The 24,431-nt window shown below is 49.6% G+C and overlaps 1 protein-coding gene across 6 annotated transcripts; it reads right to left on the bottom strand.

Annotated features, from left to right (window-relative positions):
• Window positions 1-14,282: 14,282 nt before the first annotated feature.
• ACTR1B (actin related protein 1B) lies at window positions 14,283-23,941 on the bottom strand. 6 transcript variants are annotated; one of them, XM_086328115.1, is made up of 12 exons: window positions 23,762-23,941; window positions 21,190-21,254; window positions 20,216-20,425; window positions 19,971-20,046; window positions 18,780-19,003; window positions 18,215-18,339; window positions 17,773-17,989; window positions 17,564-17,656; window positions 17,310-17,484; window positions 15,852-15,913; window positions 15,581-15,621; window positions 14,283-15,386 (listed from the first exon to the last, which is right to left on the bottom strand). In XM_086328115.1, the coding sequence occupies exons 5-12, from the start codon at window positions 18,795-18,797 to the stop codon at window positions 15,284-15,286; spliced, it is 834 nt and encodes a 277-aa protein (XP_086184241.1). In that variant the 5' UTR covers window positions 18,798-19,003; window positions 19,971-20,046; window positions 20,216-20,425; window positions 21,190-21,254; window positions 23,762-23,941; the 3' UTR covers window positions 14,283-15,283. The 6 variants fall into 6 exon arrangements, with proteins under 6 accessions (XP_086184241.1, XP_086184237.1, XP_086184238.1 ...); XM_086328111.1 differs by having other exon boundaries at window positions 18,878-19,003; XM_086328112.1 differs by lacking the exon at window positions 18,780-19,003.
• Between the last annotated feature and the right edge of the window lie 490 nt (window positions 23,942-24,431).

Here is a 24,431-nt window from a genome sequence, read left to right as displayed (position 1 = left end):
ACTCCAGTATTTCTTGCCAGGGGAATCCCATGGACAGAGGAACCTGGTGGGTGGCAGTCCATAGTATCGCACGGTCGGACACGACTGAAGCGACTTAGCACACCCAGAACCAAAACCCTTGGTGATGTGAGGTAAAGGGCTGGCTACCTCCGGAAGCTGTTAGCTAAGAAGAGGATAAACAAGATTCCCCCTTGGGAAGCGGAGTTGTTACTGGTAATGGAGTCCCAGAATGTACTAGGACGAGTTCCCCGTTGAAAACTGGAAAGATCTTCCATAGCTCCCCCCGCCCCCACTTAACCACGAGCTCGGGTGTGCAAGTTTCTTAGGGTGGGCTTTGTAACACTGCCTTCCATGGGCTCCTAGGCCCTAATTCCCATGGTCAGTATAGCCCTGTCACAGTCTGGCTACATGCAGTGTCTGTTTCCCTACCTGATTTAAAAAACAAAACAACCCTTTAGAGCAGAAATTATGTTCTATTCATCTTTGAATTCTCAGTGTCTTGCAGAGGCTCAGCATGTAAGAGGATCAAGGGAACTTTAGTAAATTTATTTCTTGGAGAGAATCTACAGAATCAGTTTTGTAGGGCTTCCCCTGCCCCAAGGAGATAAACTTGAGGTAAATTTGGGAGGGTTGAAGTCCCAGGTGTTCCCACCTGCCCTGTGCAGGTTATATTTTCAAAAGGATCAGGTGGAGCATCCCTTCACATGAGCACAGTCTTCATGGGTGCCTCTCCATCAAGGAGAAAAAAACATCTCTAAGACCAAAAATGTCTTGATTCTATTGAAAGGCAAGTTTTGCTTTGAATGACTTCCACCGTTCTATCTCCCTTGCCCCCACACCAAATTAAATTGGAAAAAAAATCCCTTAAGTCCTAGAATGTTTCCCAAGAATTTGATTTGTAACTATGGTGAGATGTTTAATGCTGGGGTGGGGAGAAGCAGTGGTCTAAAAAACAAGTGTTCTGAGTGAAACCCACCAGCCAACTCAGTCACTTTTTGTTTTGGCCACCATTTCCTAATCTGTAAAACTATCACTAGACTAGGTTAGTATTTCCTGAAGTGTATTCCATGGATTCTTGGTTTCAGAAGATGCTCTCAGTTTAAAAGACTTGGTTAAGATAGGGAGGGCTTCCCAGATGGCTCGGTAAAAAATCTGCCTGCCAGTGCAAGAGATGCAGGAGACGAGGGTTTGATCCATAGGTTGGGAAGATCTCCTGGAAGAGGAAATGGCAACCCACTTCAGTATCCTTGCCTGAAAAATTCCGTGGACAGAGGAACCTTGTGGCTATAGTCCATGGTGTCGCACAGAGTCGGACACGACTTAGAGTCTGAGCATGCACTTTGTGTGAAAGAGAGGGAAGTTCTGCATTTGATAACTGCCCTTTTGGGGATGAACACACTACTACGTTAAAGACTCTGATTAGACCTGCAGCAGAGAATGCTATTTTCGTTTTTCCACCTTAATTGACCATTCTTTGCCAAGAAACACCTGCTAATTCAACTCTCAGCAGACCAGGGAGAAATTCCCTTCTGATGTGTTACAGTTCTTGATCATAAAATGGTTTATTCAAGCCTATAAAATGGAAATAGAGTTGAGGCTTGTTTCTCCCTCTCACAGTACGCTTTCCTAATCATAGGAAATTTTTTTCAGGTCCCTATTCAACTCACAAAAGCACTGGGATTGTTCACTCTAAGCTGGTGAGCTCCAGTGTCAGGGCCAGGCTCCAGGGCATCCCCATCCATCCCCTCCTGCCTCCAGCTCTCATTACCCTCAGTTTACACTCCTGCCCCTAGATCTCTTTCTGAGAAACAGCTTGGCTTGGGCAACAGTCTCCCACTCCTTCCTGCTCCATTGTCTTTGCCATAAGAATAAACTTTTATTTGAGTATTATTTTTTATTTTTATAGGATAATTCTTAGAGGTCAAAATAAATGCTCATTGTAATAAACCAAATGACATATAGGTTTTAAGGAACAAGTTGATTGTTAATAGTTTCGTGTTTATCCTTTTTCTTTTCTCTATGCCAGGGTTTCTCAACTTTTGTGCTGTTGACATTTTGGACTGGAAAATTCTTTGCAGGGTGTTGAGGGGGGGAGGTGCTTTCCTGTGTGTATTGCAGGATGTTCAGCATCTACACCATTAGCGCTCCCCAGTGGTGACAACCAAAAATGCCTTCATAGTTCACAGTGAAGTTGCTCAGTCGTGTCCAACTCTTTGCAACCCCATGGACTGTAACCTACCAGGCTCCTCCATCCATGGGATTTTCCAGGCAAGAGTACTGGAGTGGGGTTCCATTTCCAAAAATTCCTTCAGCCATTACCATATGTCCCCTGGAGGGCAATGTTGCCCCTGATTGAGAATCTCTACTCTGTGCTCCTATGGTCATACTCAAGCACATGCACATATTGAGATATTTCTTAAAAATGTACAGACATGTAAATGAACATAAAATAGAAAAATCACTACTATACAAATTATAAGTTGCTTTTTATTTTGTGGGCATCACAGATCAATACAGAGGTCTAACTCATTTTATGTAATTACTACATAGTAGTCCCTACTATCGGAGAAGGCGATGGCACCCCACTCCAGTACTCTTGCCTGGAAAATCCCATGGATGGAGGAGCCTGGTAGGCGGCAGTCCATGGGGTCGCTAGCAGTCGGACACGACTGAGCGACTTCACTTTCACTTTTCACTTGCATGCATTGGAGAAGGAAATGGCAACCCACTCCAGTGTTCTTGCCTGGAGAATCCCAGGGACCGGGGAGCCTGTTGGGCTGCCGTCTTTGGGGTCGCACAGAGTCGGACACGACTGAAGCAACTTAGTAGCAGCAGCAGCAGTCCCTACTATGAGAGTAATACCTATGAATTTACCTAATCATTTTCTGCTTGATGGATATTCAGATGGTTTATACATTTTTGCCTCTCAAGCAATGCTGCACTGCACATCTCTAGTACATGCAAAGTTGCTTCAGTCATGTCCAACTCTTTTCAACCTTATGGACTGTAGCCCACCAGGCTCCTCTGTCCATGGGGATTCTCCAGGCAAGAATACAAGAGTGGGTTGCCATGCCCTCCTCCAGCGGATCTTCCCAATCCAGAGATCAAAGTCTCTTATTCTCCGGCATTGGCAGGTGGGTTCTTTACCAGTGCCACCACCTGAGAAGCCCAATTATATAGCCATAAATTCTGGAGCCTTCATTTCTGAGGAATAGGATCAGAATTCTGAGGAATTGTGTGCATCAAGCATAACAATAAGTTCTGTCAAAAATTTTAAAAATTACTGCAAAATATAATATAAAAAATACTACAAACATTTCTGTACAGGGTAACAAATCTATGTGCTTCCAACCAGGTCAAGAGCTTTGATAGTATCTGTACACCTTTTTTTTTTTTAAGAAAGCTTTGAAGAAAATATGACAAAATATTAATAACTTAAAAATCTACATGGTGATTAAAAAAAAAAATTCTGCCAGACTGTGTTCCCAAAAGTTTGGAGCAGTTCCTGCTCCTGCCAGCTGGGTATGTGAGTCCTAGTTCCCAACTCCACATGTGAGCGTTACCCATGCTGTGCCCTGCTGTGTTGTCACTTCAGTCGTGTCAGACTCTTTTCAGTGGTAGCCTGCCAGGCTCCGGGCAAGAACACTGGAGTGGGTTGCCATGCCCTCCTCCACATGTGAGGGGCACCCACCTTTTGCCGAATCTGTCCACTGTTGGATGAAAACTGAGATGCTGCTGGAGTCTGCGTTTCAGTTCCCTGACCTCTAAGAGAGCTGGACTTATTTTCATAAATTTAGTGAGTATTTGCATTTCATCCACATCTTTGTCAAACTAGTTATTTGTGGCCTTGTTGATGACAGCCATTCTGACATGTGTGAGGTGATATCTCATTGTGGTTTTGATTTGCATTTCCCTGATGATTAGTGATGCTGAGCATCTTTTCATGCATCTGTTGGCCATCTATATGTCTTTGGGAAAGTGTCTGTTAAGGTCCCCTGCCCATTTTTTAATTGAGTTTTTTTTTTTTTTTTAATGTCGAGTTGTATGATTTCTTCAAGTACCTTGGATATTAACCCCTTATTGGATATGCTGCTGCTGCTGCTGCTAAGTCACTTCAGTCGTGTCCGACTCTGTGCGACCCCAGAGACAGCAGCCCAACAGGCTCCCCCGTCCCTGGAATTCTCCAGGCAAGAACACTGGAGTGGGTTGCCATTTCCTTCTCCAATACATGAAAGTGAAAAGTGAAAGCAAAGTCGTTCAGTCGTGTCCGACTCTTTTCGACCCCATGGACCGCAGCCCACCAGGCTCCTCCATCCATGGGATTTTCCAGGCAAGAGTACGGGACTGGGGTGCCATTGCCTTCTCTGCTTATTGGATGTATCTTTTGCAAATATCTCCTCCCATTCAGTGGGCTGCTTTTTATTTTGTTGATACAAACCTGTTCTATTGATCTGTATGTCTGTTTTTGTGCCAGTACAATACTGTTTTGATTACTATATCTTTGAAGTATAGATTAAATCAGGGAGCATGATGCCTCTGTCTTTATTCTTTTCATGATTGTTTTGGCTATCAGGGTATTTTGTGGTTCCATAAAAATTCTGGAATTATTTGTTCTAGTTCTGTGAAAAATGCCTCTGGTATTTTGATAGGGATTGCAGTAAGTCTGTAGATTTAAGTACCCCTTCTTTTTCTCTGTCTTTTAAAAATTTTAACCAGTTTTCCCTTAAGAAGAATCTCCATACATTTCCAGACTGCAGTAGCTGAATACTGGTTCCCCAAGGATGTCCAATACTTTGCCCATGTGGTGCAAAGAGCTGACACATTGGAAAAGACCCTGATGCTGGGAAAGATTGAAGGCAGAAGGAGAAGGAGGTGGTGGAGGATGAGATGGTTAGATAGCGTCACCGACTCAATGGACATGTATTTGAGCAAACTCAGGGAGATGGTCAAGGACAAGGGAAGCCTGGTGTGCTGCAGACCATGGGGTTGCAAAGAGTCAGACGCGACTTAGCAACTGAACAACAACAACAAAAACGACAAAGATGTCCATGTCCTAATTCCAGAATCTGTGAATATGTTAAGTTGAATGGTAAAAGGTTATTAAGGTTGCAGATCCTTAATTCCAGTTAAGGTTGCGTATCAACTGACCTGAAAATAGGGAGAGTATCCTGGATTATCTAGGTGGGCTCAGTAATCACAAGGGAGGCAGAAGAGGGTCAGAAGGAGATGTGACTGTGGAGGAATGTTCAGAGAGATGCAATGTTACTGGTTTAAAGATGGAGGAAGGGGATCACAGGTCAAGGAATGCAATTAACCTCTAGAAGCAGGGAAAAGCAAGGAAAAGATTCTCCCCCAGTCTCCAGAAAGAAACACAAACTTGGTTGTCATAGTGATTTCAGCCCATGAGACCCAGGTCAGACTTCTAAAGAACTGTAATGCTTCCATGGCATCAGTAGATCAGTTAACTCCTGTATCCTGGGTTAGTGGGTCTCAAATTTAGCTGCACATTAATTAGAATCACCTGTAGCCAGTACTTTGGCCACCTCATGTGAAGAGTTGACTCATTGGAAAAGACTCTGATGCTGGGAGGGATTGGGGGCAGGAGGAAAAGGGGACGACAGAGGATGAGATGGCTGGATGGCATCACTGACTCGATGGATGTGAGTTTGAGTGAACTCCGGGAGATGGTGATGGACAGGGAGGCCTGGCGTGCTGCGATTCATGGGGTCGCAAAGAGTCGGACACGACTGAGTGACTGAACTCAACTGAACTGAACCGGAGCTCTTTCTGTTCCCAATACCCAGATCGTATCCAGACCATCCAAGCAGAATTTCCAGGGGTGAGATCCAGGCATTATTACTTTAAAGTTCCTCAGGTATTTTCAACATGCAGCCAAGGTAGAGAACCTCCACCTCAGGCTAACCAAAAAAGCATGGAGAAGCTCTTTTTCTTCCCTCTTGGTAACTGGGACCCTGGGGTCAGAGAGGAAGTGTAAAACTACCGCCCCCCCCCCCCCAACCCCAACTAAGAATACCAAACGTATACTTTTGGATAGAAATGGGCTCCATTTGAACCTTTGGCCATTTAGTAGCTTAGAAATTGGATCCCATCTCTCCTCATTAGGCAAGAATGCAGATAGCTCTCTCTTTTCATATTTATTATTCATTTTTGGCTGCCCTGGGTCATCATGGCTGCGCACGGCTTTTTCTAGTTGCAGTGTGGGGGCTTCTCATTACAGTGGCTTCTTTTGTGGAGCATGGGCTCTAGGCACACGGGCTTCAATAGTTGCAGCATGCAGCACACTGGCTTAGTTTCTCCATGCCACGTGGAATCTTCCTGGACCAAGGATTGAACCCACGTCTTCCAATCCACATTGGAAGGCAGATTCTTAACCACTGGACCTCCAGGGAAGTCCACAGGCAGCTGTCTGATGGTATTTATTAAACAATCTGCAAAGACAGAACAAAGATTTTTTTTTTTCCTGGAACAATTTGAGCAAGTCACTGATCGGATGCCCCATCACAGGAGAATGGGTGTTTCCTACAGACGTTCTCTTGTGTAACTCCAGTATGACTATAAAACTCAGGATATTACAACTTGTACTTTTTTTACCATTTAATCCTCAGAGCCTATTCAGGTTGTGCTAAATGTTCCAAGAATGTCTTTTATAGCAAAGATCCAGTTTGTGGTGCCTTTAGTTGTCATGTCCCTTTAACCTCCTTCACACTGGAACATTTCTTCAGCCTTTCTTGATTCTTATGACCTTGACACTTTTAAGGGCTTCCCTTGTGGCTCAGTTGGTAAAGAATTCGCCTGCAATGTGGGAGACCTGGATTCAATCCCTGGGAAGATCCCCTGGAGAAGGGGAAAGCTACCCATTCCAGTATTCTGGCCTGGAGAATTTCATGGACTGTATAGGAGATACCCCACGTCCAAGGTCAGGAGCGGCGGTGGCAAGGAGATACCCCATGTCCAATGTAAGAGAAACCCCTCTAAGATGGTAGGTGCTGAGAGAGGGCATCAGAGGGTAGACAGACTGAAACCACAATCATAGAAAACTAGCCAATCTGATCACATGGACTACAGCCTTGTCTAACTCAATGAAACTAAGCCATGCCGTATAGGGCCACCCAAGAAGGTCAGGTCATGGTGGAGAGTTCTGACAAAATGTGGCCCACTGGAGAAGGGAATGGAAAAACACTTCAGTATTCTTGCCTTGAGAACCCTATGAACAGTATGAAAAGTCAAAAAGATAGGACACTGAAAGATGAACTCCCCAGGTCAGTAGGTGCCCAATATGCTACTGGAGATCAGTGGAGAAATAACTCCAGAAAGAATGAAGGGACGGAGCCAAAGCAAAAACAACACCTAGTTGTAGATGTGACTGGTGATAGGAGCAAGGTCCGATGCTATAAAGAGCAATACTGGACAGGGACCTGGAATGTTACATCCATGAATCAAAGCAAATTGGAAGTGGTCAAACAGGAGATGGCAAGAAAGAACGTCAACATTCTAGGAATCAGCGAACTAAAATGGACTGGAATGGGTGAATTTAACTCAGATGACCATTGTATCTACTACTGCAGGCAGGAATCCCTTAGAAGAAATGGAGTAGCCATCATAGTCAACAAGAGAGTCTGAAATGCAGTACTTGGATGCAATCTCAAAAATGAAAGAATGGTCTCTGTTTCCAAGGCAAACCATTCAATATGGTTTGTAATCCAAGTCTATGCCCTGACCAATAATGCTGAAGAAGCTGAAGTTGAACATTTCTATGAATACCTAACGACCTTTTAGAACTAACACCAAAAAAGATGTCCTTTTCATTATAGGGGACTGGAATGCAAAAGTAGGAAGTCAAGAGACACCTGGAGTAACAAGCAAATTTGGCCTTGGAATACAGAATGAAGGAGGGCAAAGGCTAATAGAGTTTTGCCAAGAGAATGCACTGATCATAGCAAATACCCTCTTCCAACAACACAAGAGAAGACTCTACACATGGACATCACCAGATGGCCAACACTGAAATCAGATTGATTATATTCTTTGCAGCCAAAGATGGACAGTCAGCAAAAACAAGACTGGGAGCTGACTGTGTCTCAGATCGTGAACTTATTGCCAAATTCAGACTTAAATTGAAGAAAGTGGGAAAAACCACTAGACCATTCAGGTATGACCTAAATCAAATTCCTTATGATTATACAGTGGAAGTGACAAATAGATTTAAGGAACTAGATCTGATAGAGTGTCTGATGAACTATGGATGGAGGTTTGTGACATTGTACAGGAGGCAGGGATCAAGATCATCCCCAAAAAAAGAAATGCAAAAAAGCAAAATGGCTGTCTGAGGAGGCCTTACAAATAGCTGTAACTAGAAGAGAAGCAAAAAGCAAAAGAGAGAAGGAAAAATACACCCATTTGAATGCAGAGTTCCAAAGAATATCAAGGAGTGATAAGAAAGCCTTCATCAGTGATCAATGCAAAGAAATAGAGGAAAATAATAGAATCGGAAAGACTAGAGATCTCTTCAAGATGATTAGAGATACCAAGGGAACACTTCATGCAAAGAGGGGAACAATGAAAGACAGAACTGGTATGGACTTAAAGGAAGCAGAAAATATTAAGAAGGGTGGTAAAAATACACAGAAGAACTGTACAAAAAAGATCTTCATGACCCAGATAATCACGATGGTGTGATAACTCACCTAGAGCCAGACATCCTGGAATGTGAAGTCAAGTGGGCCTTAGGAAGCATCACTACGAACAAAGCTAGTGGAGGTGATGGAATTCCCAGTTGAGCTATTTCACATCCTAAAAGATGATGCTGTGAAAGTGCTGCACTCAATATGCCAGCATATTTGGAAAACTCAGCAGTGGCCACAGGACTGGAAAAGGTCAGTTTTCATTCCAATCCCAAAGAAAGGCAATGCCAAAGAATGCTCAAACTATCGCACAATTGCACTCATCTCACATGCTGGTAAAGTAAGCTCAAAATTCTCCAAGCCAGGCTTCAGCAATACATGAACTTGAACTTCCAGATATTCAAGATGGATTTAGAAAAGGCAAAGGAACCAGAGATCAAATTGCCAACATCCACTGGATCATGGAAAAAGCAAGAGAATTCCAGAAAAACATCTATTTCTGCTTTATTGACTATGCCAAAACCTTTGACTGTGTGGATCACCACAAACTGTGGATAATTCTGAAAGAGATGGGAATACCAGACCACCTGACCTGCCTCTTGAGAAATCTGTATGCAGGTCAAGAAGCAACAGTTAGAACTGGACATGGAACAACAGACTGGTTTCAAATAGGAAAAGGAGTACATCAAGGCTGTATATTGTCACCCTGCTTATTTATCTTATATGCAGAGTACATCATGAGAAACGCTGGTCTAGATGGAGCACAAGCTGGAATCAAGATTGCTGGCAGAAATATCAATAACCTCAGATATGCAGATGACACCACCCTTATGGTAGAAAGTAAAGAACTAAAGAGCCTCTTGATGAAAGTGAAAGAGGAGAGTGAAAAAGTTGGCTTAAAGCTCAACATTCATAAAACTAAGATCATGGCATCCAGTCCCATCACTTCATGGCAAATAGATGGGGAAATAGTGGAAACAGTGGCTGACTTTATTTTTGGGGGCTCCAAAATCACTACAGATAGTGACTGCAGCCATGAAATTAAAAGACGCATACTCCTTGGAAGAAAAGTTATGACCAACCTAGATAGCATATTAAAAAGCAGAGACATTACTTTGTCAACAAAGGTCCGTCTAGTCAAGGCTGTGGTTTTTCCAGTAGTCATGTATGGATGTGAGAGTTGTGGACTCTAAAGAAAGCTGAGTGCTGAAGAATTGATGCTTTTGAACTGTGGTGTTGGAGAAGACTCTTGAGAGTCCCTTGGACTTCAAGGAGGTCCAACCAGTCCGTCCTGAAGGAGATTAGTCCTGAGTGTTCATTGGAAGGACTGATGTTGAAGCTGAAACTCCAATACTTTGGCCACTTGATGTGAAGAGCTGACCCATTTGAAAAGACCCTGATTGAGGGCAGGTGGAGAAGGGGACTTCAGAGCATGAGATGGTTGGATGGCATCACCAACTCGATGGACATGAGTTTGGGTAAACTCCGGGAGTTGGTGATGGACAGGGAGGCCTGGCGCGCTGTGGTCCTCGGGGTCGCCAAGAGTCAGACATGACTGAGCGACTGAGCTGAACTGATAGTCCATGGGATCGCAGAGAGCTGGACATGACTGAGCAACTTTCACTTTTGACACTTAAAAAATTACAACTTGGGTTTGTCTGCTGTTCCCTCATGATTGGATTCAGGTTATGTATCTTGGGCAGGAGTAACAAGAGGCGATACTGGACCTGTCTCAGTGGGCATGCAATGTTGGTTTGTCCCACTGCTGATGAAGGGGCTTTCCTGGTAGCTCAGCTGGTAAAGAATCTGCCTGCAATGCAGGAAACCCCCGTTCAATTCCTGGGTCGGGAGGATCCCCTGGGGAAGGGATAGGCTACTCACTCCATTATTCTTGGGCTTCCCTGATGGCTCAGATGGTAAAGAATCTGCCTGCAATGAGGGAGACCTGGGTTCTATCCCTGGGTTTGATCCCTGGGTTGGGCAGATCCCCTGGAGGAGGGCATGGCAACCCACTCCAGTATTCTTACCTGGAGAATTCCATGGACAGAGGAGGCTGGCAGGCTACCGTTCAGGGGGTCGCAGAGAATCAAACATAACTGAGCGACTAAGCACAGCATTTTGCTGATGAGGTGTCCCCTTTGGTCACTTGACTAAAGTAATGTCTGCCAAGTTTCCCCACTGTGAAGTTGCCTTTTAATTATTATTATCAGAACTTAAAAAAATACTTATCTATTATCTATAAATAGTTATTTATTTACATATACATATATCCACTTTTTCAGAGAAGGCAATGGCACCCCACTGCAGTACTCTTGCCTGGAAAATCCCATGGATGGAGGAGCCTGGTAGGCTGCAGTCCATGGGGTCGCTAAGAGTCGGACACGACCGAGCAACTTCACTTTCACTTTTCACTTTCATGCATTGGAGAAGGAAATGGCAACCCACTCCAGTGTTCTTGTCTGGAGAATCCCAGGGACAGGGGAGCCTGGTGGGCTGCCATCTATGGGGTCGCGAAGAGTCAGACAAAACTGAAGCAACTTAGCAGCAGCAGCAGCAGCATATCCACTTTTCAGATTCTTTCCCCACATATCCCATTACAGAGTATTAAGTAGAGTTCCCTGTGCTATGTTTTATATATAGTAGTGTGTATATGTCAATCCTGATATTCCAACTTATCCCTCCCCCATCCCAATAAACATGTTGGTTTTCTACATCTGACTCTACTTCTGTTATAATTAAGTTCACTGTAGCCTTTTTTAAGATTCCACATATACGCAATATCTCATTTTGTCTTTCTGTGTCTGACTTACTTCACTCAATATGATAATCTCTGGGACCATCCATGTTGCTGCAAATGGCATTATTTTGTTCCTTTTTATGGCTGAGTAATATTCCATTATATATACATACCACATCTTCTTTATCCGTTCCTCTGTTGATGGCCATTTAGGTTGCTTCCATGTTCTGGCTATTGTAAATAGTGCTGCAATGAACACTGGAGTACAGGTATCTTTTTTATTTATGGTTTTCCCTGCCCTTTAATTATTAATAAGTATCTAATTGGAAAAGACTCAGATGCTGGGAGGGATTGGGGGCAGGAGGAGAAGGGGACGACAGAGGATGAGATGGCTGGATGGCATCACCGACTCGATGGACATGAGTCTGAGTGAACTCCTGGAGTTGGTGATGGACAGGGAGGCCTGGCGTGCTGCAGTTCATGCAGTCGCAAAGAGTCGGACACGACTGAGCGACTGAACTGAACTGAACTGAATGGGGTAATACTTTGAGATGTCAATATCCTATTCTTCATCAAACTTTCAATTTATTAACCTATGTCAGTATAGACTCATGCTTTTATATTGTATTCAATAAATCATAATTCATAACTGTCATTATTTTTTGAAGTTTAATTTGTTCCAGATTTGACCACTGGAACATCTTCAGGCTGGCTCATGGTCTTTTGACAGGTCCCTATCAGTCTTGTAGCACTTCTTCTATCCTCTGACACAAAATGTCCCAGGCTGTTAATAAACCCATGAGGTAGGTGCTATTATTATCATCCCCACGTTAGAGATACAGAAACCTAGGAGCAGCTCAGGATTATGCAGCTAGTGAGTTATGGTAGCAGAATTGTGAATCCAGACCATTTAGCTCAGGCCTGAGTTTTTCTCCCTAACTTTTTATTCTGAAATAATTTTAGGCTTACAGAAATGTTGCAAAAATAGTACAGAGTTCCTGACTACCTTTCACCCAATTTCCACTGACATTAACCTGTGACATTAACACACAGTGCTGTTAATGGAAACCAGGAAATTCATGTTGATGCATTACTGTTAAGTGATTTTGCCAGCTTTCTCAGTAAGGTCCTTTCTGATCCACTGCATTTCATCATCACAGCCTCTTTTGTCTCCTCCAACCTGTGACAATTCCTTAGTCTGTCTTTATATCTTGTCACTTTTGAACAAGACACCTGGTCCATTCATTTGTAGAATGCCCTCAGTTTGGGTTTGCCTGCTGTTTGTTCCTCGTTAGACTGAGGGTATCCAAGAACACACAAGTGACATTGCAGCCTCTTAATTTATCACATCAAGAGAGTGACTCATTACCTGGGATGTAAACTTGGATAATTTGATTAAGGTGATATTTACTAGGTTCCTCCCCTGTATAGTTACTACTTTTTCCTTTTTAAACTAGTAAGTACCTCACGGGTATATACTTTGAGATAATGCAAATGTCCTTACTTTTGCTTACTAGTTTTTGGATCCATTTCTGCCTGCACCAGTGGTGACTGGGATGTTTGCCTAAGGGTGATTTTCTTTTCCTACCATTCCTTCTACATTCATTAACTAATTTAGTAAGAATGAACTGCCCCTGCTCCCCTGTGTATCTATTTATTCAATTATTTTTCTCAGACTAGACTCATGATTAATGACTTACCATCCATTACAGACCTGACTACTGGTTGCTCCTTCAAGTTGGTCCCTGAGTCCTTTAGACAAGCCCCCTCTTTTCTGAGCACTTTGCTTCCACAAGATATCCCAGGTTCAGATCTCTGCCCCAGATCTGCAATTTGTCCAAGGAGCTCTGACTCCTTCCTTTGAAGAACTGTATTTAGAAACCAAGACCTGGGTATTTTATGTGCTTACTCCTACTGGGGTGTCACTGCCTTCAACATACATCTATGGTAACCATGCACCCCCAGCTGACTGCCCATCACCCAAGACACTGCTAAAAGCCCTCTCAAGAGCCCTGACACGCTCGCTCCAACTTACCCCTTTGGTTTACCTCACATCATGGCCAGACCACTCACCCTGCCCTGCTGCTCTGGCATCACTCTGGTCCTTGTCTTTTTTTCTAGCCCCATGGGCCCCAGGCATTTCTTTGAACTCTTACCTCTCCCAGGAACATGCCCTGTTTACCTGGCTAACCCCTCCTGGATAAAAGCAAGTCAGCCTGCCCCACCTCCTGGCTTAGACATAGCAATTCTGTACTGAAACAGGCTGTTTACCTTTCTTCCCTGATATGTATGTTTTGGGGAGCAAAGATATGTCTTGTTTACCATTGGCTCCAAACACATAACACTTCCTGGACCTACTGTATGTGTTCAAGTGTTTGATGGAGGCGGAAGAGGGCAGTCACTCCAAACTCACTTCTCACGGCTCCCTCCTCCTCTACCGCCCTTCCTCTCCATGCTGCTCAGCTTCTCCCTTCAGAACCCAGCTCATTGGCACAGCCGTCTACATCTCTCCCATCACCCGCCCTTCTTGTCTGAACTGGGAACTTGCATCAGTGTTGGTGTGTCGGCCTCAGCTTCATCGCAGCCAGGCAGCAGAGGTGCTCCAAATAGAACAGGTGAGAACACGGGCCCACTGAGCCCCACCTGCCACAAGGCCCCATCTGGGAATAAGGGGGAGGAGGGCAGCATGCCACCTGCTTCTCCTGGTGCACTGCAGCAGGCGTGTAAAGAGCCTGGGGAATTGTGCCACCAGGCTGAGAGCCCAACCTCCGGGGCCTCCCGTGCTGCGTCGCCCCACCAACCGCTGAGGCTGCAGGCTTCTGAGCCGCCACCAGAGCCCCACTGCTTTGGTCCCCAGGGATGTGTAAGCAAACAGTGCAAAGAAACACATGAAAACAGAGCCGTGCGCTGGGCCTTTTCCATAATTATTACTATAATGACTTACAAAAAAAGTTTTTTCAGGCAACTGTGTTGAGTTATTGTACATATGTGGGAGAGGGAGATGGGGGTCCTGGCCATAGGGTAAATGAAGACCTCTTTCGTGGGAGAAGGAAATGTGCCTCCCCTCTCCCCCACTAGGTCTGACTCCTGATTAAGTGGCTTCCCCTCAACAAATGAAGACCATTAACCCTTCCTGTCCCAGGTACTGGGGTAGAGGAGAGGGAGCAGCAAGTCCATGAAGTGCTTTGATGGGGAGAAAGCACAACCCGCTGTGGCTGCCCAAACCCCATGCATCCTGTCCTGGTTCCACAGGGCTGGACCCTGGCCCACACCCCCTCACTGGGGTCAGAAGACTGCCCAGAACTCAGTCTACACCAAAGCACCCACCTGGGAAGACAAGAGGACAGAGCGTGAGGGGGTCAGGGACGCCAAGGTGTGGCCTTCTGGGCTGCCCGGTTGGGTCAGGATAAGGATGTGGCACAAGGAGCGGTCACACAGCAGAGGGAACTGCTGGTGCCCACCCCCCAGCCCACCCCCCCCGCCCCGACCCCACCACTCCCCAGGGCTAGTCACCCAGGCATCCAGGCACTCTCGGAGGGGTTCTGTCAGAGGCAATGGGGGCGTTCCGGTGTCTGGCCTTGGAGCTTGGGGAAGCAGAGAACCATGGGCCTAACTGGCTCTGCCAAGGGGGACACCCAGAACCATCCAAAGCTGGGCCCCTCAATTCCTATCTTCCAGCTCCAGCCTCCCATCCATGCAGCTAACTGTGACCGTGTGTGTGTATCTGTTATGTGTGTGCACGTGTGCACATGTGTGTAGGGGAGGCTTAGGGAAGCGCTGTGGCACCACTTGCCCAGGGTTCAGGGCGTGCAGGGGGTCCAGGCCTCATCTGTGAACCCAACCACAGAGGGTTAAGGACTCTGGTTCCCCCTTCCTCCCAGAGCTACGCCTTCCTCCTTGGCCACTAGAAGGTTTTTCGATGAATAGCCCGGGAGCCGTCCTCTTCATACTCCTTTTTGGATACCCACATCTTCTTAAAAGTGTCCAGTGAGGCCAGGATAGAGCCCCTGTGAGGAGGGAGGGACAGCATTCTTGGGGACCTGAGGGCTGAGCCAGCCACCCGCCCTGGGCGCCCAGGACTCCACTTTTCTAACCTGCGGGGGACATCCCCCCGCCTCCACCTGGCCTGGACCAGCCCAGGAAAAAGTGTCCAGAGCACAGCGGCCTCCTCCTAGGGCCTCGGCTCTGGGTCCCGCCTTACCCGATCCACGTGGAGTACAGCCGTTCCTGAGGGGCTGAGATCTGGAGGGAACAGCACAGTGTAACTGCCCTGCCCTCCCAGCACCCCCATCCCAGCCTTGGGGGCATTTCCCCCAGTGCCTGCAGCGAGGCCTCAGCCAGGAGCCGGAAGGGCAGCAGGGCTGGGCTGGGTGTGAAGTCAGAGGACATCTAACAGTGCTTCTTGCCCTTCCCTCCCCAGGTCAAAGTTGCCCAGCACCCCCATGCCCTACAGGGACTCCACACAACCTCACCTTGATTTTGACGTCCTTTGGGGCAAGCTTCTTTACTTCACTTAGTAATCGATCACCAAAGCCTGTGAACACAAGGCTGGCTGAACCCAGGGTTCACATCTGACCTTTCATCACTAGCTCCCTCACATCCAACTTCTGGTGCCTCAGCCCCAGCCACTTTTTTTTATTTTTTAAGCTACTATTTTATTTTTTGGCCATGCCATGCAGCATGTGGGATCTTAGTTCTCTGACCAGGGATCGGACCCATGCCCCCTGTAGTGGAAGTGTGCAGTCTTAACCACTGGACTGCCAGGGAAGTCCTTGTTTTAGTCATTCTTGCCAGGAGTAAGGGTGGAGAGAACCACACCAAAGGCAGAAAAGATCCAGCAGTGTGCCTGCAGGTGGGCCCGCTTCCCTCTTCAGGAAGGAAGGCAGCAGGAGATGGGACCCCGAGTCACCCACCACTGCCTGACCCCTACCCTCTCCCCCTTGACACTCCAGAGCCAAAACCACCAGAAGCAGTCAAAGGCAAACGATGAGTCAGGAGAACAAGCAGTCACTTCCATCCAGTAGACAGGCAAACGTCTCGCACAGTGCTGGGACGGGGCTGGGGGACTGCCGTAACTGGGGGAGCCTCTCAGGAGGGAAACTTGTGATATCTACCAGGTATCAAGTGCACACATGTGTACCCTCTGACTCAGCAATTCCATCCCTAGGATTTATCTTTCAGGTATCTTCCCATTACGTGAAATGATAGTGCATGCAATCACCCAGTGGAACATTTTTGTGATGAGAGAGAATTTCACCACCTCCAAGGCCATCAGCAGGTTAATGGTTCAATGGCACATCCAGCCCTCAGGGCCAGATAAAGAGAACCTACACAAACATCTGCCGTCTGTGGAGCAAAATCAACAACACAGGAGCTGGAGAGTATGCTCGTGTTCCTGCTCTGTCGCTAAGTCAGGTCTGACTCTTCGAAACCCCATGGACTGTAGCCCGCCAGGCTCCTCTCCATGGAATTCTCCAGGCTAGAATACTGGAGTGGGTTGCCATTTCCTTCTCCAAGGGATCTTCCTGAGCCATGGATTGAACCCATATCTCCCGCACTGGCAAGCTGATTCTTTACTACTGAGCCACCTGGAAAGTCCAGAGAGTAAAGTCCAGGGCTAAGTAAAAAGGATGCTTTATCTAGGCACAGATGTTACCTGAGAAACTAACAATAACTGTGGGGAGGGAACTGGGTGACCAGGGCAATAGAAGGCAGACTTCATCGAATACATTTTAGACCTCATCAAACTTACCATCTATTTGTAAACAAAATTTAATTTCAAATCTATCCCTTAAAAAAAAAAACAAAACTCACTGAACATCAAAAAAACCCACAGAAAATGGGCCATGTCCCAGGATTTCAGGAATTGGGGTGCAGTCTGAGGGCCACACTACCTGTGGCCTCCAAGCCATACCATCCCAACTAGGTACCTTTGAAAAGCGTGGAGCCACCAGAAAGCATGATGTTGGCAAACAGCGTGCGGCGCAGATCCATGTCAGACTTGTGGATGGCGAAGACCAGCACCTCATGGAGTCCCTCACTCTCATCCCCTATCAGGTCTGGCTGGAACAGCAGCTCAGGGGCCCGGAACCGCGCTGGTCCCACCTTCGGAACACAAGATGAAGTTAGTCCCGCCTCCTCCAGTCCCGGCATCATCACCCGCCTGCGTCCGGCCTGAACTTACGTTGAGCGTGCTGCCGTCTGGCAGGGTGTACTGCACCTTCTCTGTCTCCAGAGCCTCATCCTTCTGCGGGTTGATGGACAGGTAGCAGGCCCGCTGCGGTGGGCAGAGACAGGGCTCTCAGGAGGTGGCCACAGGGACCTGCACACCCAGGGCTCAACCTCATGCTGGGTCCGACCACCCCCGCTTCCCCACTCCCTGCCCCGAGTCACCTCTTTGATGGTCCGGACGACCTCAAACTCAGCCGAGGTGTGAAAGTCCGCCCCCTCCTTGCGCAGCAGCAGCCGGAGGTAGCGGGAGACGTCGCGGCCAGCAATGTCCACCCGCATGATGGAGTGGGGCATGGCGAAACCCTCGTAGACGGGGACGGCGTGTGTGACCCCGTCCCCCGAGTCCAAAACCACTCCAGTCGTGCGTCCTGTGGCGTACCTGTCACCAGGTCAGCATCCCTTCACCTCAGCCACTGAGGCACTGGGACCTCCGCACCCCTGGAAGGGACCCCGGGGCGTGTGCATTATCTGATCTGAGAAAGGGACCCACAGGCCCCCCAGTAGGGATCGTCATCGGAAGGCTGTTTGTACAGGGAAGTCAGGCGCCACGGCATCCCAATCAGGAGGCCAGAGATGCGAGGACCAGGGCCAAGGGAGCACTCACAGGCTGAGCACGGCCTGCATGGAGATGAACAGGGCCGGCACGTTGAAGGTCTCAAAGAACACCTCCGCCGCCTTCTCCCGGTTCTTACTCGGGTTGAGCGGCGCTTCCGTAAGAAGAACAGGATGCTGCAGGAGACGGCAGGGTTGCGGGCAGGTGCAAAGGCAACGTGCAGGCCCCGCCGGGATCTTTCCAGAGAGCCACCTACCCGGGAGCACACAAACCTGCCGTCTCCCATCCCTCCCGAGGGCGCCAGCACGTCATCTGCCAGCAGTGAGTCTTCCAAAGACCCAGCGCCCCCTGTAATATTCTACCTGGCAGCCGCTAGCTGTGTGGACCCACACCCACACAATGCGGGGCGGCAGGGACCCACACCCACACAATGCGGGGCAGAGGGGTGGCAGGGACCCACACAATGCGGGGCGGAGGGGCGGCAGGGACCCATACCCACACAATACGGGGCAGAGGGGCGGCAGGGACCCACATCCACACAATTTGGGGCGGAGGGGAGGCAGGGACCCCCACCCACACAATGCGGGGCAGAGGGGCGGCAGGGACCCACACCCACACAATGCAGGGGCTTCATGCCAGACAAGAGCCAGAGAAAGTGTGGAAGCCTGACGCAGACGCCGCAGGCGGGGCAGGGAGAGGGCGCCGCGGCCCCACCTCCTCCGAGAAGGTCTGCAGCTGGTCCTTAGAGTAGACGTACTGCCAGATCCGCTCCATGTCGTTCCAGTCCCTCACCACGCCGTGCTCCATGGGGTAGCGGATGGCCAGCAGCCCCCGGTGCTCCTGCAGACCGGAGGCTGGAGGTGGCAGCAGACACTCACCCAGCAGCTGTTCTCTGCCCTCCGGGGGGCCACCCCTTCATCCGCTCACCGGGGGTCCCTGTGCCCCTTACATCCTTAACCCGGCATGGGTTCATCTGCCCAGTTGTTTCCCTGGCTCTGAGAGTCCAGTCCAGGACCACAGAGGGTGGTGGCATGCTCCCCCGAACCCCAGAGTGCCCCCATTCCTTTCCCCACGGCCCGTGTCCTCTACGGTCACTACTAGCACATCCTTCCCTTCCAGCCTCACACACAGCCTGACCTCCAGCTCCACCGCCACTTCAGTTCCTGTCCTCATCAGCGCCAGGAGCCTCTGTGACGGCCGATCCTACGACAGCCATCCTATGTGGCCCCTCCTGCGGCCACGTGCTGCCACCTCTCCTCCCAGCTCTTCAGCCAGTACAGGTGTGTCTCGCAGAGACCTGCCCTTCAACGTCCCCCCACAACGCGGTCCTTCTGTCCAGTACCATTCTCTCACCCACAGCTGCGGCTCCTGCTGACCGCATTTTCTGGGTCCTCAGCACCCCTTCCTGTCTTCCCCAGGTGCCTAAACTGCACTTGCTGGTCAGTCCCTGCCACCCCCGCCCCCACTCGCTCCTCCTCCCAAGGGCCTCACCTGGCTGTGCAGTCCCTTCCCCACCCCCTCAACCCCCCAGCTGGAGCACAGAGCTGGCCTTCTCGATCAGTCATCAGTCCAAGTGACTCATTTAACCAGTTCTTTCCTCTGTGGCTTCTAAAGGAAGGGGCAGGAAGTAGTCTTACTGTGTCGCCTTACACAGGAACCCTGGACCATCTCACAGAGCAAATGGACCACAGTGCTTATGACACCCAGTAGATGGTCCCAGAGAGGGCCCAGGGCCCTCTGACCACCAGTCAAGGCTCCTAGGACAGAAGACCTCAACCCAGGCACAGACAGGCACCACAGATGTTACCTCTGCTTTTGGTCCGATAAAGAGGTCTCCTTCCAGGGCTCCAGCCATCACCCGCATGTGCTTGGGGCGCCCGACACTGCAGGGACAGAAAAGTCAGGGAGATGGGCAGGGGCCATAGTCGAGCCTAGTCCAGGAAAACCAAAGTCCGACTCCAATGGTCAGAAGCTAGGCCTACAGGCCATGGGACCACAGAGCAGGCCTTGGAAGGACAGAAGACTCAGGGTCAGAAGAAAAGGGGTTCCCACCATTTCCCATCAGCCCTCCCAGAGAGGGCCAAGAGGTCTGGAATGTCAGCCCTGGCAGAGGGTCTGCTTCTGCAGCCATGATGACTCAGCCCTCACTGTGGATTTCACGGGGGTAGAACAAGGTGGGGTGGCCCCAGGAAGCAGGGCCATGGCTCCTTCGTAGACCCCTCTCTCACTCAGTCAATCCCGTCCTTCTTCCTGCCAGGGCTTCTGAAACACAGATGCAGCTCTTGGCAGAGTGGACGAGCTACCATTCCAAAATCTCACCCAACTTCCCTGCACATCAAGAGGAACCTTTAATTACACTCCAGGTGAGTTCAGAAAGGACAGCTGAGGCCTGGATACCCCATGCAGGCTTTGTCTTGACATGGCCAGTTACTTCAGGGGCCTGAGGACTCCCCTACCCTGGCTTTGGCCACTAAGCTCTAAGGCCCGCAGGATTTGAGACAAAAGACCATCAAGGGAAAACTTCCCAATGGGCTTGAGCGGCCAGTGGAGTGCCCCCAAATTTCCCTGGGTTTCACTCCCCTCTCTCCTCTGCCATCACTGGCATCATGCAGGGAAGGATTCCCCCTGACCGCACAATGTATCTTCTAGAGTCTGAAAATAAATGAGCCCTGAAGAGAGCATTTCCTGGGGGGAAGGAGCAGCAGTAACTCCCCATTCTTTCTCCTCTGGGTTTAGGTCTCTCTTGTGTTCTTGCTGCTGCTACCATGCCCTGTTCCCAGGGGAATGCTGGTGGTAGCTCCTCCTTTCCAGCTCCAGGAGGGACCAAAACCAGACTCAAGAGGGGTGGGGGAAGCCCAGAGCACCTGTCTTCTTCCATAGCCCTTCACAGCACCAGCTTCACAAATCTGGTGCTTTCCCTTACAGGCAGGGGCAAGAGTTAGCCTCAAAGAGAGTTGTGACACAAGACCCATGTTCTCCCCAGAAGCAAACCAAAGGGTTAGGAATACTGCCTGAGCAACACTTACTAGTTCGGAAAACAGTATTTGGGAATCTGGTCTCCTGCAAAGCCAGCCTTGATCACCCCGGAACCCTGCAAAGAAAAACAGCAGCTAGATTCCAACATTCATCTCCAGATGAAGGTGGTGCCCTGCTGTGGAGAGGGCTTCCCCCGACAGTAGCCTGGGAAGGAAGCCCGAGATCCTGCCAAGAGGGCAAGGCCATTTACACATACACCAGTGGTTCAAAACTAGGGGCAACTTTACATCTCATCCCCCTAATTTGAGGGCTTCCCAGGTGGCTCAGTGGTAAAGAATCTGCCTGCCAATGCAGGAGATGTGAGGTCAATCCCTGCGTTGGGAAGATCCCCTGGAGAAGGAGATGGCAACCCACTCCAGTATTCTTGCCTGGGAAATCCCATGGACAGAGGAGCCTGGTGGGCTGCAGTCCATGGGGCCGTAAAGATTCAGACACAACTTAGCAATGGAGCATGCATGCAGCCCCAAATCTGACAATGTCTGAAGACTGGGGGCAGAGGCTGTTATTGCCATCTAAGTGGGTAGAGGCTAGGGATGCTGCTAAACATCCTACAGAGCACAGGACACATCACTAAGCATTATCCAAGCCGGAACATCACCAGTGTGGAGATGGAGTACACCCTCCTAGGCACACTTGTGGGTCGGCTCCAGGCAGGAGGACTCCTTAGCAAGAAGCAACCCTTAAGGTTGGTTGCTTATGGGTTTTTTTCCAGATGTTTGAAAAAGCACGGCCCACTCCCCTCAGCAGCTATGGACCACAGACAGGACTGGCTGGGGAAGATACTGGGTGCATGGGGACCAACTAGCACTCCTCTTCAAGTGGCTTCCCCAGAGACAACAGGAGGAGAGCTTGGTCCTGCCACTGCTCCAGCATGGAAGCTGGATGGAGACTTTTAAAGGGATCCTGGTATCTAGAAACCTCCCACCCACAGCAGGAATCAGCATCTCAACCTCTCTCTCCACCACCCATCACCACCCCTGGGGCCTGGAGAGCAGAAATAAACATCCCCTAGAGTTTGGGGGAGAATGGATACATGTGTACATATGGCAGAGTCCCTTTGCTGTTCACCTGAAACTATCAGAACATTGTTTTTTAATTGGCTATTCTCCAATACAAAATGGGCTTCTTGTGTGGTGTTCATGGTAAAGAACCCGCCTGCCAAAGCAGGAGACAGAAGAGATGCAGGTTTGATCCCTGGGTCAGGAAGAGCCCCTGGAGGAGGGCATGGCAACCCACTCCAGTATTCTTGCCTGGAGAATCCCATGGACAGAGGAGCCTGGTGGGCTACAGCCCATAGGGTCACAAGGAGTCAGAAATGACTGAGTGAGTGAGCACGCAGGCAATACAAAATAAAGTTTTTTTTTCAAAATAAAGTTTTTTAAAAAGAGAAAGAAACAGCCCAGTGGGACCAAGCAGGTTGTTCTCAAAACTCAAACTTGTTGAGTAGCCTGCCAAGAAAGGAAGTGGCTGATCCTTCCTGAAGCCTGATGGAGAGCATCCCCAAGCCCAGCTTCAGCTATCTTATTAAACACCCCTGCTGTGACTCAGGGCCCTCACATGGTTACTCCAAAACAGACAGCCATTCAGAGATTACATGGGGATCATGTGCAAGGGAGACAGATCCCAGAAAGAGCAGTGAGTCATTATTAAAAACTCCAAGGCCCACTGTTCAGAGGTAGACACTCAGCTAGGGGCAGATCCACTGATCCCTGCCCTTTATCTTCTTCCTATAGACCAGAAAGCATGCTGAGCTGAGCTACGGTGCTGAAGGACAAGACCACGATGGAGCCAGGCAACTTTCCTCTGAGGTTTCCAAGCCAGACCCCCAAACTGCTTACAGGTCCTGGGAAGAGTGGTCCTGAATTCTCTCCACTGCCCTCCCAGCTGTGGAACATCCCCTTGGCTCAGGGAGCACTTAAGGAAAGGGTCAAAGCAGGCGAGTGCCCAGTCAGGCAGCGGCGGGTATATGGTTGGCAAAACTTAACGTGCATTTCCGCAGTCCCAGGAAAAGGGCGTAGTGGGGCCTGCCTACCCTGGAAGTGCTGCCTCGGGGTGCAGCACTTGGGAAGAGCTATTGTAGAGGCCCGCAGGTTAAGCGTCCCCAAAAGATGGGGCCAGCAGTGTGCAAAGGGGCAAACACTGTCTTTCCTCCAGTAGGAGGGCAGCCAAAGCCTGAGGAGAGGTAACGGGGCTGGGGTCGAAACCCATCCAGTGAGCCTACTCTCCACCGAGAAGGGTCCGGGGTGAGTCCCCGGGCCTGGCATATCGGTGCATCGGTCGGTCGCCCGGCTGTACCCCGGCTCTCTAGATGCTGATCAAGCGCTGCCAGACACATGGGACCCCTTCCTCTCCCGACCTCCCCGCCTGCTCAGGGAGCGCTGGGGCTGGGGTTCTGCCACGCTTGCGGGGGGCTGGTCCCGCGGCTCGGGATACAGGGCCAAGTGGGGACAGCCCGCAGGAGTGGCGGGCCGGCAACGAGCCGAGGACCAGGCAAGACGGGCGGGGGTCCCTGCGGACCTCGACTCGTCCACCCCGCCCTCCCCCCCGGTTGCCAAGCCTCACGTTGTCGATGACCACGGGCTGGTTGGCGATGATATCGTAGGACTCCATGGCCGGGCCGGGCCGGCCCTGCCCAGCAGGCGGGCTGCAGTAGTAACCAACGGCTGGCAGGCAGGCAGGCGGGCGGACCGGGACCACCGCGGCTCCTGACGCGCTGCTGCGCCCCTCCCACCCCAAGCACGCAGCCTACGCGAGCCCGGCGGAGAATTTCAAGAGGGCGGGCCCCGCGGCCAGTCACCGCTCCCACCTAGGCAGATTGACACCCGGAGCCGGGGGCCCGCGAGGGCAAAGGGGCGGGGCCGTCGGGTGCTGGCCAGCCAATGGAGGCGCCGGGAAGAACTGCCTGGGCGCCTCCAAGGTAGGCTGCAGCGCGTGCGGGTGACGTCATCGCTCCGCGCTTAAAGAAGGCGCGGTCGGAGCCGGCGGGCTGGTAGTTTACTCGTCCAGGACTCTTGTTTCTTCAGCGAGCAGTCCCCAAGGAGGCCGGCGGTGGATTTTTCACACAAAGCATTTCTTTATTGAGCACTGAGGAAGATCCTTTTCCTTATAAAAATGATAATTTCGTGATAACGGTAGCACGTTATCACGTGAAGTGAATGCAGCACCAGCTTAGTGCTTGCGCAGCACTTCTGCTCATTTTACATAGATGATTATATTACACCCTTGCAATTAC

The sequence above is a fragment of the Bos grunniens genome, chromosome 11 (assembly GCF_055505025.1).
Source record: "Bos grunniens cultivar Pamir isolate PY7600 chromosome 11, Bosgru_T2T1.0, whole genome shotgun sequence".
Lineage (NCBI taxonomy): Eukaryota > Metazoa > Chordata > Mammalia > Artiodactyla > Bovidae > Bos > Bos grunniens.
Note: the sequence above shows the minus strand (reverse complement) of the source record. Positions and strands in the feature narration are given on the sequence as shown.

What these genes read in the sequence shown, in the direction of transcription:
- ACTR1B (XM_086328109.1), bottom strand. Translation starts at nt 23,809, where the DNA reads ATGGAGTCCTACGATATCATCGCCAACCAGCCCGTGGTCATCGACAAC. An exon ending in CAGACGGCAGCACGCTCAAC is followed by an intron (nt 17,485 to 17,563) that starts GTAAGTTCAGGC and finishes TGTGTTCCGAAG; the next exon opens with GTGGGACCAGCGCGGTTCCG. An exon ending in TGGCTCCACGCTTTTCAAAG is followed by an intron (nt 15,914 to 17,309) that starts GTACCTAGTTGG and finishes TTGTGTTCACAG; the next exon opens with GCTTTGGTGATCGATTACTA.